Source organism: Rhinopithecus roxellana, chromosome 15 (genome assembly GCF_007565055.1).
Source record: "Rhinopithecus roxellana isolate Shanxi Qingling chromosome 15, ASM756505v1, whole genome shotgun sequence".
In the NCBI taxonomy this organism is placed as follows: Eukaryota; Metazoa; Chordata; class Mammalia; order Primates; family Cercopithecidae; genus Rhinopithecus; species Rhinopithecus roxellana.
Window position 1 is genome coordinate 30,834,222 of NC_044563.1, and position 15,810 is coordinate 30,850,031.

The 15,810-nt window shown below is 41.3% G+C and overlaps 1 protein-coding gene across 1 annotated transcript in view; it reads right to left on the reverse strand.

Annotated features, from left to right (window-relative positions):
* Nucleotides 1-1,998: 1,998 nt before the first annotated feature.
* Nucleotides 1,999-15,810, reverse strand: part of MPPED2 (metallophosphoesterase domain containing 2) — a 178,772-nt gene continuing 164,960 nt past the window's right edge. The window contains exons 5-7 of the mRNA XM_010358313.2: nucleotides 9,317-9,432; nucleotides 6,015-6,128; nucleotides 1,999-3,368 (exon numbers count right to left, since the gene is read on the reverse strand). Of these exons, the coding sequence (XP_010356615.1) occupies nucleotides 3,250-3,368; nucleotides 6,015-6,128; nucleotides 9,317-9,432 (349 nt within the window). The 3' untranslated portion in view covers nucleotides 1,999-3,249. The remainder of the gene's footprint in view (nucleotides 3,369-6,014; nucleotides 6,129-9,316; nucleotides 9,433-15,810) is intronic.

Below are 15,810 nucleotides of genomic sequence, written 5' to 3' on the forward strand. Positions count from 1 at the left end.
TGCAGGGTGTTTCAGGGAGCTGCTACTTGAGGGATAGGATATATCCCCAGGCTTGTACCAGTCTCTCTCTCTCTCTTTTTTCTTTTTTTTTTTAGACAGAATTTTGCTCGTCGTCCAGGCTGGAGTGCAATGGCACTCTCTCGGTGCTCACTGCAACCTCCGCCTCCCGGGTTCAAGTGATTCTCCTACCTCAGCCTCATGAGTAGATGGGATGACAGGCACGTGCCACCACACCCAGCTAATTTTTGTATTTTTAGTAGAGTCGGGGTTTCACCATGTTGGCCAGGATGGTCTCAATCTCTTGGCCTTGTGATCCACCCACCTCGGCTTCCCAAGTGCTGGGATTACAGGTGTGAGCCACCGTGCCTGGCCACCAGTCTTATATCAGCTCTCAGAGGGCATCAACTTATCCAGTCCAGACACAGAATGATTAAAAGGGCATGGGCTATGTACAGATCTGCTTTTGAACCTTCCATTTTTCCTAGGCAAAGTTATTTAATTTTGGTACATCTTACTTTCCTATCTGTAAAGTGGGGCTTCTTCTTCTTCTGTGACCTTACCCAGGATTCTGTGAAGATTAGAAACAAAATACACAACCTGTTCAACAGAGTGCCTGGTGATGGAAGGATAGGAAGTGCCCAATTTGTAAGAGCGGTTTTGAATATTTCCTTGTTGTAAGGCCCAGTGTAGAAAGCTCTGGGCATCTGGACAGTGATTACGAATGCTTCAGAGGCAGTTTGTGCATATGAAATGGTGGACTGGCTGAAGAAAGCTTTATCCACAAACGAGTCTGCCTTCTAGATTTAGTACACTGGGTAGCTTCCTGCCTCCACAAAATGGAAAGCAATTTTAGTAAGTGCTTAGCTCAATTAGTTTGTCTCCAGACGAACTCTCAAGGGCTGTGCATACACACTTGTCATCATGATAACCCACCTATGTCTGGGAGGCTTGTTTTTCCAGAAGCCAGAGGCCTGAGTCTCTGGCTTCTCGTACACTAATCAGATGAAAATGCCATTCAGTAGCTTACCTCTCACTCCAACCCCCTAGGATGTGGCTTGAAGTGAACACCCTCTTCTACTGATGTAGAAGGTCAAGGAAGGGTGGTCCATTTGTCATAGTATCTCTTTTGGTCCATGTTAGCTGCGACAGTCATGAGCGCCCTCTGGGAGGCCCATGGGAAGCTCAAGCATCTGCTCTGCAAGCTTGACCCAAATGTCCACCACAGCCTATGGTGACATCCAAGATACTTAATAACTATTAACAACTACAACAGACCAAGATGGTTACATGTGAATCTGAGCGTGAATTCTGGCCTAGAACATTCTCTCAAATTCTGCTGGTACTGAAATCAAGAATTCCTTTCAGAAATTGCACCAAAGGATCCACAATGGGTAGAAAGGAAGAAACATATATCCAGAAGACAATCCAATGAGCCCTGACACATAAGACTTTGGGGATGCATTGCAGATCCAAGATGACGCTGTTTTGCCTCAGTGGTTCTTCCGTGTGATGTTTTTTATTTTATCTGTTTTTCGCCACCCTTCTGCCTATCCCCTCTTGGTTGCCACAGCATTTTGTGGGTGGGCATCACTAAACAACCAGTGAGGAGGAGATGGTGGCTGCTCTTGGGGAAGATGAGAATGTGTAGTGATTACTGTGTGATAGACTGTTTCCCCAAACTCACTATCACAAACTTGCCCAAAATACATCCACAGCCTTAACTGCAGTCTCTCTGTTCCTGTAGAAATTACAACGGCCACAGATGAAATCTAAGGCGAGAGAGGTGACAGCATGATGGAAGGAAAGGGCACACTGAGTGCCTTATTGATCTATCTGCCAGCCTGTGAATGGTGGGTAATACAAATGTATTGAAAATTAGGGGAAAAAATCACTTACTCTAATTCTTCTGAAAGGCATTACTGATGCTACATATGAATAAATCCCTCCTTCCTCAGGACGAAACTACCATCCTCCACCAGCCAACCCTCCAAACAGCACGAATTTAAAAATCTTGCAATTTTATTTGCATATAAAGGCCGCTAGATATAGAATATCACAATAAATTTAAAGAAACAACTGCTTTCCTAAATTTCATTAACAAGATAACGTAAAATAGAATAAAGCTCAACAGCATTTACAATGGGAAAACAGAAATGACTATTAGCGACAATATTTTGTGCTAGCGAAGATTGCATCGACACACAGTGCAAAATGGGAGAGGGGAGAGGAAGTAAGAAGACAATTCGGGGTATTTAAATAGAAAGGACAACTAAGCCTTATTTTAGTTAGCTTCCATTGCATCCATTTAAGTCTATACACGCCTGTAACTGTACCTAGATTTAACTCAAGCTCTTTAAGACCTTGAGTTCTGAGAAAATATGTCAGTTCCTTCCGACTTCTGATGTGCTGCTATACAGCATCCCTTTGCATTTGTACTGTCCTTGGCAATATTAAACTCCTAACGTAGTCATAATACACAAAAAATACTTATATATATAAACCCATATTGAAAAGGAGTCTGCATGTTCATTTTTTTAACCGTATGAGATACCTGCTCTTGACAGATTCCATTTCTGTATTTTTAAAGCTAAAATAATTTAAAAGAAACAAACAAACAAGAGACCTTGTATAACCACAATAGGAATCTCACTAGTTAACCATCCTTTAAATGACAGCCATTTTCTTCTCAACGCAGCTTTCTTCATAGTGAGAGTGTGAAAAGACGTCTTTTCCATGCCTGCTTCTGTTGAGAAGATTGCTATAAAACGGGACCATATCTGCAAAAAAGAAGCATTACCAAGAAAACAACAACAACAAAACATCGAAAACTAAAATATTTCAAACAATACTCTTAAACAGTTGTGCAAATCTCTGTTGGTTTTTAAAACACTGCCTACCTGTTTCTTATTTTTTTCTTTCAGCTTAAAGCATATTAAAATAAGACTTTTATCACTTTTTAAAAGAAAGCTTGGCTGTCCTTTGGCGAACACTAACAATTTACAATGGCATGGCCTTTGAGAAAACAGAAGTCAATTTACAAATTCACAATGTTCCTCTGATTTCAAATGGATGCCCCATTTAAAATAAAATAAAATAAAGAAGAAGCACAACTTCTAGCATCATTTGTGTTCCAACAATTTACAAAAAGAACTCACAGGGTTTGGAAATAAGTAAGAGAATATAAGTTTATAATTAGAAAAATGGCAGTTTGTAGACCTTCCCTCACATTCCAATAGGGCATTTAGAGCTTCAGGAACCCTGTGGGTTTGGAAGGTCAAATATAATTGGAGGGTTGGTCGGTTGAAAGCTGACTGTACACGTCGAGGCATTGATGTACGTTGTGTAACCGTCGGTCATGATGCCATAACCTGTGGGAAGAGAGTGTCACATTTACTGTAATATATACAAATGAGAGTGACGGAATGTAGGGCTGTCAGGCAAGGAAAACAAAAAAATTTTGTCAGTGGGCAGTGAGATGAAATTCAGTTGAGCCTCCTCAGATATAATGACTTTCAGAAGCTACTGCCCAATTTTACTCTATTTTCTTTAAACGGCAGAATCCTCTTCAACTAAGAGCGATTATTTTTTTCTTTATTTCCATGCTAAACTTGTTGAAGAAGGGCTGTGATTTCTTTACTAGGGAGAATAAAGGGAAACTTTTTTTCTTCCTTTTAAAATAGGATTTTCATTTCAAAGCCTTGTGTTAACTGTTGAGTTCTAGGGAATAAAATGAGTGATAGAAGGATTACTCCTTAGGGGCAAACACAACCAAATTCCAAGTGCGATATGGGGTAGGTGAGGGGGGAAGGATACTGCATTGAGAGTTAAGAAATGTAGACACTTAATCTACTTATTTATGAAATAATCTCTTAACTGCCTTTACAAAAGTTAACCATACATGATTTTTGAATTGTGTGGCTTTAATACAATTCCATTTCATTCAAAAGTGTCAACTAATCGCATGCCCAAGTGATGTGTAGAAACATCACCCTAGGTCACTGTTTCCTAAGCCTACCTAGATACTAGATCAAGCAAAAACACTTCCCATGTGCAATATAAACCTTTTGTGATTTATTGGGAGAAAGCTGTTTCCCTAGGTGTTTGGTATATATGTTCCCTTGATAATTTTTAATATGTTAAAATGTTTAGCATGTTCGCAAGTTTGCACATTTCCCTTAATACCTTATATTTGCCTTATAGCCTCTTCAACTAAGATTGTAATTCTATGTGGGTATCAGGCTCTTATGGTGTATAAAAATATAGCTGTGAAAAAAATAAAATTACCAAGATACACAGAAGTAACTGAAAAGGCTTTTTTCCACATTTGCTAAAATTTCTCCGAGTAAGCCTGTGGAGAACTTAATGAGGGTCAATGGAAAAATCTCTTAAGAAAAGAAAAGAGGCATTTAAAATCTGTGCTGTTCAGTTCTGGGGTCATAAAGTCTTGTTATCTCTCTCCATCAAGAGGTTGGTATTTGCCCTCTTCCTGCCCTCTTCAGCTGTCTTAAGTGAATAAAAGTGAGACAAGTTTATATGAATATGATCTCCTCCCTTTTAGGCAAGTTTATTATTTTGGGGCTTCGGTGGAATTCCCCAATTGTCTGGCTAGTTTAAAGGTAATTAATGATTTTTTTTAAAGATAAAATGCAAACTCAGAGGCATGCTGCAGGAATGCAGACTTGTTTTCAGAATAACAGTCCCCCAGAAATGCTGCTTAGTTTACATATAAGGCCCCACCTCCCTACTCTCCCCTTCAGGCACTCCCCCATCACTGGTGTTCCCTCCATCATACCTTAGGGCAGTATCCTCCTTTACAGGAAGCACAGCTCAAAGCCAGGGCAGGCTGACATCCACTCTCTGGGAGCTGCACCCTGCTTTCCACCCACTCAGCTGGTACCTGCACTTGGAGCAAGCTGAATTTTCTCTGGCCTCAGTAGGATGATTTTCAATATGCTCTTTATTACCCGCCTAACCAGGAAGCCACTGGATTTGTGGGCTTTGAAAAAGCCAACTTTGCTTTTTGCTTCCTCAGGCACACAGCCTTAAACACCTCAACTTGACTGCAGATTCATAAATAACTCCAGAGAGCTGCCATAAGCAGGAGCTGGAGAGAATATAGTGGCTGCCCACGTAAACACGGCCATTGCACACAAGCGTGTGTAACTGGGAAAGTCAGCTAGGGACAGAAACCCTTAGGCTTGCTGAAAGAAGGCTTTGTGTGTCTGTCCCAAAGCCCAGTTACCCATGATTTGAAAAAGGCAGGTTGGAGAAAACCCAGATCCCTTGAAGGTTCCTGTGAGGCTTTTGGTTCTGTGAACCTGACTCAGCTTACCTTGAAAGGCAGAAAAACAGCAACTGGACCAGTTCCCATTTAAGAGAGATTTAATTATTCTGCTTAACCTCAGCCTGAGCTAATAGCTCTGTTGACTTCTGAGAAGTCTGAAATAGTTTTCTGAGGTTAGTAAGGAAAAGTCTACCTGCAAATGTGCAGGTTCCCGCCACTTCTGTTACATACCTTTCACTGCATGTCCCAAGCTATTTTTCAGAGAATGCCTTGTCTTCCTGGGTCTTTTGTGTTAATTCCGTATGAAACACAATATTTACAGGTAGGCGGGGACTATACAGGCTTAAAATATCTTCTAATATCCAGACCTTTTCTTCTAACTCTCTTAAGGAGAAAATGACTCCTTTTGTACATCGGAGTTGCTCTAAAGCAGTGGTTATCAAACATTCCTCGTTAAAGCCCTGAGATTCCAGAAGCTGCCGGGGGGAATGCTGGGTTTGCAATAAAGTAGACCAGACGTGCTTCCTACTTTCCACTCTGCTTACAAGAGAGAAGGTCCATATAAAATATTTATCAGTTTTATATGCAGATATTTCTCATAAGACTTCATCTTATAAAAGGGTCCCGCTGCTAAAAAGTTTGAAAACAACTACTCCAGTTATTCCTAGTTGTAGACTGAGATCATGGATAGAGATATAACATATTTTGAATTCTTTTCCGCTGTTCTTACCTTCATGGATTCCACCAAACACATGGAGCTTGGGCCGGACTCGCCTCTGAACCGTGTTTAACAGCTCCACACAGCCCACTCTTTGAAGCTCCTTTGGAACCCAGTCTCGAAAACCTAAGGGCAAAATGCAATCAATACACTTAATTTTCTTTCTTCAGGTAAGGTTTCATTTAGACTTTCAGGAAGCCATAACTCACAGAGGGTTTATTACATTATCTGTAATCCTAGCCTTTCCATTAAAGCTCACAATGGCTTTTAAGAAACTTTTCACTCGTCACTTTGTCTTCTTTAGGTTCTTGAAATTTTTTTTTTGGTTTCCTTTTTTTTTTTCTTCCTGTTAATTAACATTTTTTTTTTTTCTGTAAGAGATTTGATTTATTCAGCCACGGGTTTCAAATCTTCTTCATGAGCTCAATGACATTTATTCCCGGCAGTCCCATAATATCTCTTTCTCCATCAATTCAGTTACTTTCTCTTTTTTATTATATCTTTCTTATAGCAGTTTACTTCTAAGATGATTCAAAGAAGAAGGACTGGGAGGGGCTGCCTGTAAACTGGTCACAAGATACCCAGCTCTCTTTAGATACACTAAGTCTTACCTCTTGTGGTTCCCGATGACCAAAGCTTTGGAAAGCCAGGTTGTTGCTGTGGTCCTGTCCTCTCCAGCGACAGGCAAAATGTGACCTCACAGTGGCATCCAGCAAGCTGGGGCTAATTGACTACTTTTAAAGTAAAAGCCACTTAGTTCTACACTTAATGCAGAAAATCCATAAAAACTGACATCAATTATAGCAAAAGTCAGCTATCTGGATGATTATGGCCTGGAATGGAATCCATACGCCTCAGCAGGATAGGGCATAAAGAAGGCAGGTAGGATGAAAGGCTAAATTGTAATCTCTGGAAATCCATTCCACAGCACCATTAGGTTATTTCTATTATTTAGAAATAACTGGGCGGTAAGGAACAGCTTTCTGCTTTGTCGGGCCAAACTGCACACGTGAACGTTTAGCGTCTCTGTAAAGACACATTTGCAGGGGTTTAAGGAGTGACCAGGGAGTCTGAGAATAGATGGAAGTGAGGTCGCTAGCAAAAATCTATTCAGCATTTTCAAAAGTGTTTAAATGGTGGGGCAGAATCCTTAAGCTACATTGACTGGCATATTACTTCATGCATGTGTTTTTCCTGACGGGGGAATATATTCTATTTCATATACAAACATCTGAGAAAGCATCTTACTCATACCGTAATAGTGAAGTCCCACAGCAGTGTGGCGCCCCTCACCAGTAGGAAGAAATTCAAAGCCAATCTTTCCACTCCCCTCTCTGATGTCACGTTTTCACAAGAATCCCGATAGCTGTATTAACTAAGATTCAATAATACCTTATGAAAACTTTGCCTGACCTTTTATTTGGGAACTCCTTGATGTAGCTGTCACTATTCTCTACTCACAGCCACTCTCTCATTTACTCCACCTTTACCATAAAGAGAGGGATGCTAGCTTCCCTATTAAGAGTTCCTGGGATGTCTAAAACCCTTGGAGTCTACAGTTCAGAGTTACTCTTATTGCCATTTGCTTTTATACCAAAATCAATGACTTGGTAAGTTTGTTCTGTTCAAAGTTATATTTCAAATAATACCCCAGTCATGTAAATGTTTCTCTGCTGAAGATGTCCAAGTCCCTTGAAATAAACAACCAAAGGGAAATCATGCCTGCACTCAATTAGGCTGCTCAGACAAAAGGATGAAGGTAGCTGAAAAGATAACTCTGTAGGGTGCTCTCACTGGGTAACTCATGCTCATCAGAATATTTACCTAGCAATTTAATGATGTAGCTACTCTAACGGTTGTAAAATAGGGAACTTAATTAATTATGACTTGATAAAGGTTGTTGACAAGTGTAATATTTTAAAACATGGGTTGGGGTGGTCTGGGGATGATGAAAAAGCATGGGAATGGTGATTCTGAAGTGTTAAAAAAGTGAGGAACTGCTGATCCTGTGCAAATCTGTACAATTCCCATGTCTGCAAGAGAGCTGGCTCTTCTTCTCTTACTTCCCCCATTACTAAAATGTGCCACTATGGCCTCAGCTGTGGTGCTCACTTCCACTGTTTCTTTGTGAAACATGGGCCACTTCCCTTGCAAGAGAAGGAGAGAAGCACCAAGTGCCTTGGAGGAGAAAATATCTACAAAGGTTAAACCTGCATTAGGAAATGAAGGTTAGCTTTTTCTTTTTCTTTTTAGGGATGACAGAGGAGGGGAGTAACATGGATAAAAACCCCAAACCACAGGAAAATTTGTGGAAATTATTTATATTTGTATAAAGTGTTTTCCCCCCTCTCCAAACCAACATGATTAAGAAACTCTTTAAGCACTGTACACTGAAAAATATGTTAAAAGGGTAGATTTCATGTGATATGTGTGTATGTGTGTGTGTTTAGCCCCAATTTTAAAAAGAAAGAAAAAATCGAACACTCTTCTATTAAAAGTGGAACATCTGAATTTCTTGAGCACACCTTAGTTGTTTAGAAAGGGTGCTGGCATAATGAGTACTGAGTAGATGTGGAATCAGGGTGGTAGTCCTTGTTGAAGAATGTTCTGTAGCTAAACCAACAGATAACAAGTTCGTGAAAAATTAGAAGATAGTAAGTCAAATGATCATTCTCTGACCCGTCATGTGGCTCACTAGTGGGTAGGCTTTGAAGCACACAGACAATGTAAATCTGGATGCCGGCTCCATGTGCCTGTAGGATAAGTATCCGTAAGTCACTTTCAGCGTAAGTGCTTACTGGAATACCTCAGCTTAAAAAAAAGGATTCTTTTCTAAAATTATCAGCTCAAATGTTAAACTTTAAAGGTCTCCCAGGTTCCAGCATTACATGGAAAAGGAAAATGAGCTCCTTTGAACAAAAATTTCCATCATTTCATTGCCATTCAAAAGCCCTGTGATTGGGAGGTCTGTATCTTCCTTCCTTTCTCTACCCCACCCCCTTACTCCAAAGTGAATACAGTTCTTAAAATAAATTATCAAGCTCAAAAGACTGTGGTGCACCATACTCATTTGATTTTTCCCTGACTTGACTAAATCAAAAAATTTAATTTCAAGAACACCTGTAAGCCCAGCAGAACTGCTGAGTTTAATTATCATACTGAGTTTCTTTAAAGACATTGACTTTTCTTTTCGTATTCACTTTTTTTTTTTTTTTTTTTTTTGGAGGAAAATGATTATGTCCCTGAAACATTATTCATTATGCCTGGAAAAAAAAGGCATCTGGATGACAAAGGACAACCTTTGCTTCACTTACCTAGAGGAGGTCCATGTGTCATGAGTATGTCAATGCCCTCAGGGATGAGGTTCCACTTGTCCAGCAGAGACTGACCTCTGGGTAGGTTAAAGCCCCATCCATTAAACCACGGGGTCCTTTGGGGGAGATAATGCACATGGTATCAGGCCAGCAGAGCCACGGCTCCGCTCTGCAATATTTCTCTCTCGCACATTCCCCCACGGTTTGCATTGCTCTCTTTTCTCTTTTTGATGGTTGGCCCTGGCAGCAGGATGCTTTTTTGTTGACTGCTTCAAAACCAATCCATTTGAAAGCAAGCGTGGAGCCTACGAATTGTTCCACTAGAAAGGGGCACAGGAGCCTTTACAGTGGAGACTTTCCCAGCAGGCCTCTATCAAAATCTTGACAATGCTTTGTCTTCCCCCAAATCTCAGTGCTTCCTAAGATACCCAGCCCTGATCCAAAGCATTTCCACCCTTCCTGTAGTGCCTCACAGCTAAGAAATTCTGCAGTACTCCTTCTCCCTCGCAATCACTGTGGAACTACTTCTTCAGAAAGATTCTCACTAAGTCCTTGGAGAAAATGATGAGGGCTCTGATACAGACACCTCTGTCCATTAAGATGGTTTGTATACCCTGGAGTGAGATTTCCAAAAAAATATGGGGGCTCTGAAAAGTGAGAAGGAACATAGTAAACAGAAAGTAAATGTAGAACTTTTCTCCTGCCACCAAAAGGAAGATTTGGGGACATCTCTGGTCACTCTGGAATCTACTCTCCTGACAACGAACGTGAGCTTTTTCCAATCCCAGGAACTTCTGCTCCAGGAATGAGTTTTTGAGATTGATGTTCCATGTAGAAAGGAATGAGTCTTTGTCCATCCACTGAGCATTTCTGATTGGTGCTGAAAATGTCTCTACCATTGTAATAGGAGACTGATCAATTTCTCTCTGCAAATACTATAGGCTAAATCACATTAGAACTAAGTAGTTCCCAGTGTCATCCTATTCCAAAACGTCTAGATCTTATCAGTATTCTTTAAAACTGTTCTATTTTGTTCTGTGGGTAAATTCTAATTTGCTAAGACATACATGTAACAAACAAGTTGGTCAATTTTCTGGCCAAGCCCAACTTAACCCTTTCAGCTTAACCCGCCCCTTCCATGCCAAATGAAAGAGGTAAACCTGTGTATAAGGTGACCCTAACCTTGTCAGTCACAGCTAATCAAATGGAGTGCACCCTTATTTAAAGCCAGTCACTGGCCAGACTAATCAGATTCTTTCAAGAATTTGAACTTAGAAACACTGACACAGCATTCATTTGGTGGTGGACACATATAGTCAAGACCAGAGGGAGAAGAATGGTCATCGAAAGCCATACAAAAATCTGTGGTACACGTGCAAACTTCAGTTCATGCTGATATGGTGGAGAAAGTTCCAGAGAGGAGACTGTGTAGCCCTAGCCAGAAAAGGAGAAACCAGGAAAGTATCAGACTTGCTTCCTAACCACTTTCCAAATCCTTAAGACATGCCCAGGGTGCTTGCTCATAACAGAAATAAGAATATGAGAAGAAGAAGAATTATTATAGCTATTGTTTTATTTAATGCTTTTTCTGTGTCAAGGTACCATTCTAAGCACTTTATTTGTATTAACTCATTTAAGCCTTGCAGCAAACTCACGAGGTGGGCACTATTATCATCTCTACTTTACAATGAGGAAACTGAGGCACAGAGAGGTTAGGTAAACACAATTAACAACTTGGATATAAACCCAGGCGGTCTGGTTCCAAAACCAATGTTTACCACCATGCAATTCCTCTTCTTATATACTATCTGAATTAATTTACTCCTTGCTCTGGGTGAGACTCTTCTGTACTCTTTCAAGTTTGGGTATCTTGTTGCTTGAAGCCTAATGAGCTCTGAACTGGAATAATATGTCAATTTCATGGTTCTGAAATCCAGTAATAACATGGTGGAGTGGACACCTATTGTTTTTGCCTGTTCAGATCTTGCCTCCATCTTTTGGTGACAACATCTGAGTTCGTTTGGAGAACCACCCTTTCCCACTCAGTACATGTGCTTCTGGTAAAACTGATTCCATCGCTGCTCTAGACTGGGTCTCAGGGATGTACATATGACCCAAGTTGTGTCAACGAGGGTCACCATCAGGCTTTGGTTGGTGCTATCTAAGAAGAGGTCATGGTTTTTCTCTCTGGGATCCTGAGTCTTAAGACTTATATGAGCCTGGAATTGCCAGGGAGCTATTTTATCTGTCCTATAGATAGCCCTTGCTTGAGAAACTACCACAAGAAACCCCAGACATAAAAAGAGAGGGCTCTAATGATGTTGTTGAACGCGTGGATCCAGCTTTACCCGAAGCCAACTGAACTTTTCCTTCTACGAGCCAATAAAATCTTGTTCTTTTTATTAACTTTAGTTAGATCCTGTTTCTTGAAACTTAAGAAGTCCCAATATATACAATTATTGTATGCACTTGGGATAAGCAATAATGTCTCCTCCACTCCAAGATGTCCACATCCTAATACCCGGAACCTGTGAATGTTACTGTACATGGCAAAGGGAAATTAAGGTCACTGATGGAATTCAGCTGACCTGAAGATACTAAGATTATCCTGGATTATCTAGGCCAGCCCAACGTAACCCCAAGGGTCCCTAAAAGTGGAAAAGGGAGGTGGAAAAGAAGATCAGAGTGATGCAATGTGAGAAGGACTCAACCTGCTATTGATGGCTTTGAACACAGAAGGAGACTAGGAGACAAGGAATGTGGGCAACTTGTAGAAGCTGGAGAAGTTAAGAAAAACTCAGATCTTCCTATAGACCCTCCAAAAAAATACAGCCCTGCTGACACCTGGATTTTAGTCCAGTGAGACCCATGTCAGACTTCTGACCAATGTATTTGTAAGATAAATACGTGCTGTTAGAAGCCACTGAAGTTGCTGTGACTTGATAGAGCAGAAATAGAGAATTGATACAGTACCTACAACATCTGAGCTGGCTATAAAATGCAGGCACTGGGAGTGGCCCTGGGTCTCAGCTGACATACGGCACATGGTCAGGCAACACAGCCCCACCCCAGCCGCACTGCCTTGCTCAGTTAGATGCAGTGCTTTTAGAGAGGAGAAGGTAGTGCTCTCTTTCCTACCTCAATTTGCTTGGGAGGCATCTGGCATTGGAAGCCTGGGGATAATGCCAGGTAGACCCTATTAGAGTTCAACGAATTGGTCTTTCTCTCTCGTCCTTTAAGATTCTTCACCTTCAGGTTCTTAAACATTTTTATTAGAGTCTAAAATAGAGCTTTTCTCATTCGGGATGCCCATCCTTCCCCTTCATTTTACAGTAACCCTCTTCTAAGGTTTGTCTTAAAAGTAAAAACAAAACAAAAAGGCAACTTCAAAACCCAATGAAAACTCAGTGAACATTTTGGACAAAGAGAGGCAGAGAAAAACAAGCAAAAGCATCTGTTTTGCTAGATTTTGAAAACAAGTTTCTGGGCCTATGGTTCTCATCTGGACATCTGATAAAGAAGGGTTTTAACAAGTCTCAAACACACTCAGGTAGTTGGTACAACGAGGGGATCTGATTTTGCTGTCAGCGAGGACAGTCAACCTTTGATCCCACGGGACACCCAGGGGCTTCCAGAGGCAAAGGAACAGGGCTTAAATTTTTCAGTCTTGCCGGTTTTCCCTTGCAGAGTTTTCTCTTAAAACTCCAAAGCCATATGCCCCCAGGAAATCCTCAGTTTTATAAGTGCTCTGTAAAAGATAAGACAAACCTATGGCCTATATTTATAGAGACCCCAAATTTCATTCGGTTAATGTTAAACTGTGACAAAATCCAGAAGTTTCCAAGTTAAGGGTGAACTTTAACAATGTCTGTCTTTTATTTCAACTCAGATCCTTATGTGTGAGAAGAAGAACAGTTCTATTCCAGGAAAAAGAAAAAAAAAAAACATTTATCACGGCCTTCATGTGCTTTTACATAGAGCTTTTACATAAGTTATTGGATTTAGTTCTTCACGGCAATTTTTAAGGTAGGTATTATCAACTCTATTTTTAGTTAAAAACTTGAACATCAGGGATATCAAGTAACTTGTCCATGTTCCCAGGACCAGTAAGTAGTAGAGCCAAGATCTGAACCTGGATCTGCTGGCTCCAAAGCTTGGGTTCTTCCATTGCACAATGCTGACCAAAACCTACTAGCCAAATTTCAGTTTTTGCTCTCACATAGGTAAAGTAAAAATAAGGCTGTTTCATACAGTATCTTAGTCTGTGTACTGTACAACTCCAAGAGGTGCCATGGAATTGTGCAACTGTGGTGGCCTTTGGTAAAACATAGTATGATATGGCTGTTCTGGGGGCTTTCCAGTCCTCTAAATCCTCTAGGTAAGGTGTTTCCATAAGACAGTGGCAGGCAGTGGGAAAACCAGCCCACTGATGGATTCCAGAATTATCTCAGCGTAGCATAACAAATGGGGCATACAGAAGTGGGGAGATGTGTGTGCTAATTTTCATGCTATTAATTCACTGGTTCACCTGAAACTTAGGTTAGCAAAAGCTCCTCACTGGTTCAGTTTCCTCACCTGAGAAATGAATGAGTGAATAGACTCAATTACTGGATTTCAAGATTGCTTTTAGGTTGTAGAAATCTTATGCAGAAATACAATGCACAAAGCAGGCAAATGCAAAGGTGGGGACTGGGAAGAAGAAACTTGGAGCCTGCTCACTCACTCAGCTCCCTCCTCCTTTCCAACCTGCACCTCTGAGCACAGCTGGCCAAACCTGCCACTTGATGATCTTTCCACAATCTAAAAATCCTGATATTTTATAGTTCTGTGCAGATTATCCGTGTTCTGAGTAATTGCAGTGAATTGCTCTCAGTGAATTACCTAAACTGCTTGTGAGGGACCAAGTCTAGTGTGACAGAAATATCTATACAGAGCAGAACACTGAATGTGTCAGTGCCAATGAATAATGCTTTATCCAGTTGAGTTTCAACCTGAAACATGAAACCCCAGCAGTGAGCCCATCAGGGGTTCACTGGAAAATACGTGCACAGCCAACCTCCAGAGCCCCACAATGGATTTTGTTGTGTAGCAATAGGGGGCGAGGGGGGGAAGGAGGAGGGGGGAATCCAAGGGAACAATGTCTATTGCTTCAGCCAAAGGACTTAATAATTAGCTGTGACTAACAGATACCACATGGAAACCAACTTGTAAGAAAATGTCCCACAAAGCACCCTATTGCCAGTGGGCCAGTTTGAGCCTGCAACCTCTTCCCTTCTAGGGAGAGACTCGAAAACTAGAAGGAAGGGGAGCAACTCCATCTGCCTGAAGCCACTGGACCAAAGACTCAGATGGATGGAAGCTGGGTATGCTTTCAAGGCACCCTCCCCCTTGCTCTTGAAATTGCAAGCACTTGGCCTCCCTGGGCTGAAATTCCAGGGGCAGGGGCTAAGGGAGTTAACATAGGCAGAACTTACTCCAAACAATGTCAATACAAAACAGGTTTTCTTTAAGGAAGCAAGTTGGGACGAAATCGCTGCAAAGGTCATCTGTGTTTGCAGTACACAGTACGGTGGTGCAGGCAGAAGGGAGCTGCCAAGCCATAAATCCAGGGAGGCTTGGACAGGTGAATAGCTATTTACTCCCCCACAAACTTCAGTGGGGGCTGGGTGCGTCCTAGGAAAGCAGGATTTGGAAACAGGACATTGGTGCCTGTTATCCTCAGGTGGGCTACTCAGCGTCACAGCCCTGGTGTTACAAATCAACATCCACAAATTTTCAATGCACAGACAGGTCCTGAGCTGGCTGCATCACAAAGACTTGGGTTCTTATTATTATGGTCTCCTGGGCACCTTCTGCAGGAATTACAGCTTGGAAGCCTTGGGGCAGCTCTGCTTGGATTTGGCACAGAAGCTGTGAAGGGGAAAGTGCAAAGATCACATAGCACCCAGACTTTAGGAGCTGGCAGGCTGGCTGTGCCACTTAGCGTAACGAGGACCTGCAGGCTCTTAAAAAGTTAGCCATTCTTATTCTGATGGCAGTGGTTAAGAGCATGGATTATGGAGTCAAACAGACCCACGTTCAAGTTCCAGACTGGCCAATTATTGGCTTCTCTGGACTTCAGTTTTACAAATAAAAACAGAATGTTTGCCTATGTGGATAAAGTGAGTGAACTTTTGTAAAATTTTTGGCACAGAGGGTTAATGTACCGCCTTTAATTTACATATGATATGTATTAACATATGTACGTGTGTGTACATACATACAGACACACACAAAATTGCTCACATTATTTTTTTCTTCCTAGAATTTCCCAAGCAATGGCTCATCAAATCATAGACCCTCCTGCTCCAGACTTTTGAAAAGTCCCCAATGAATAGGCAAGCACTACTGGATGGCTAGACAAAGCCTGATTTCCTCTGGCTGATTACTTATTAAAAGGCACTTTCTCAGTTCACTTTTGAGTGGAAGTTTCTCAGAAAGCCATTCGCTCACTC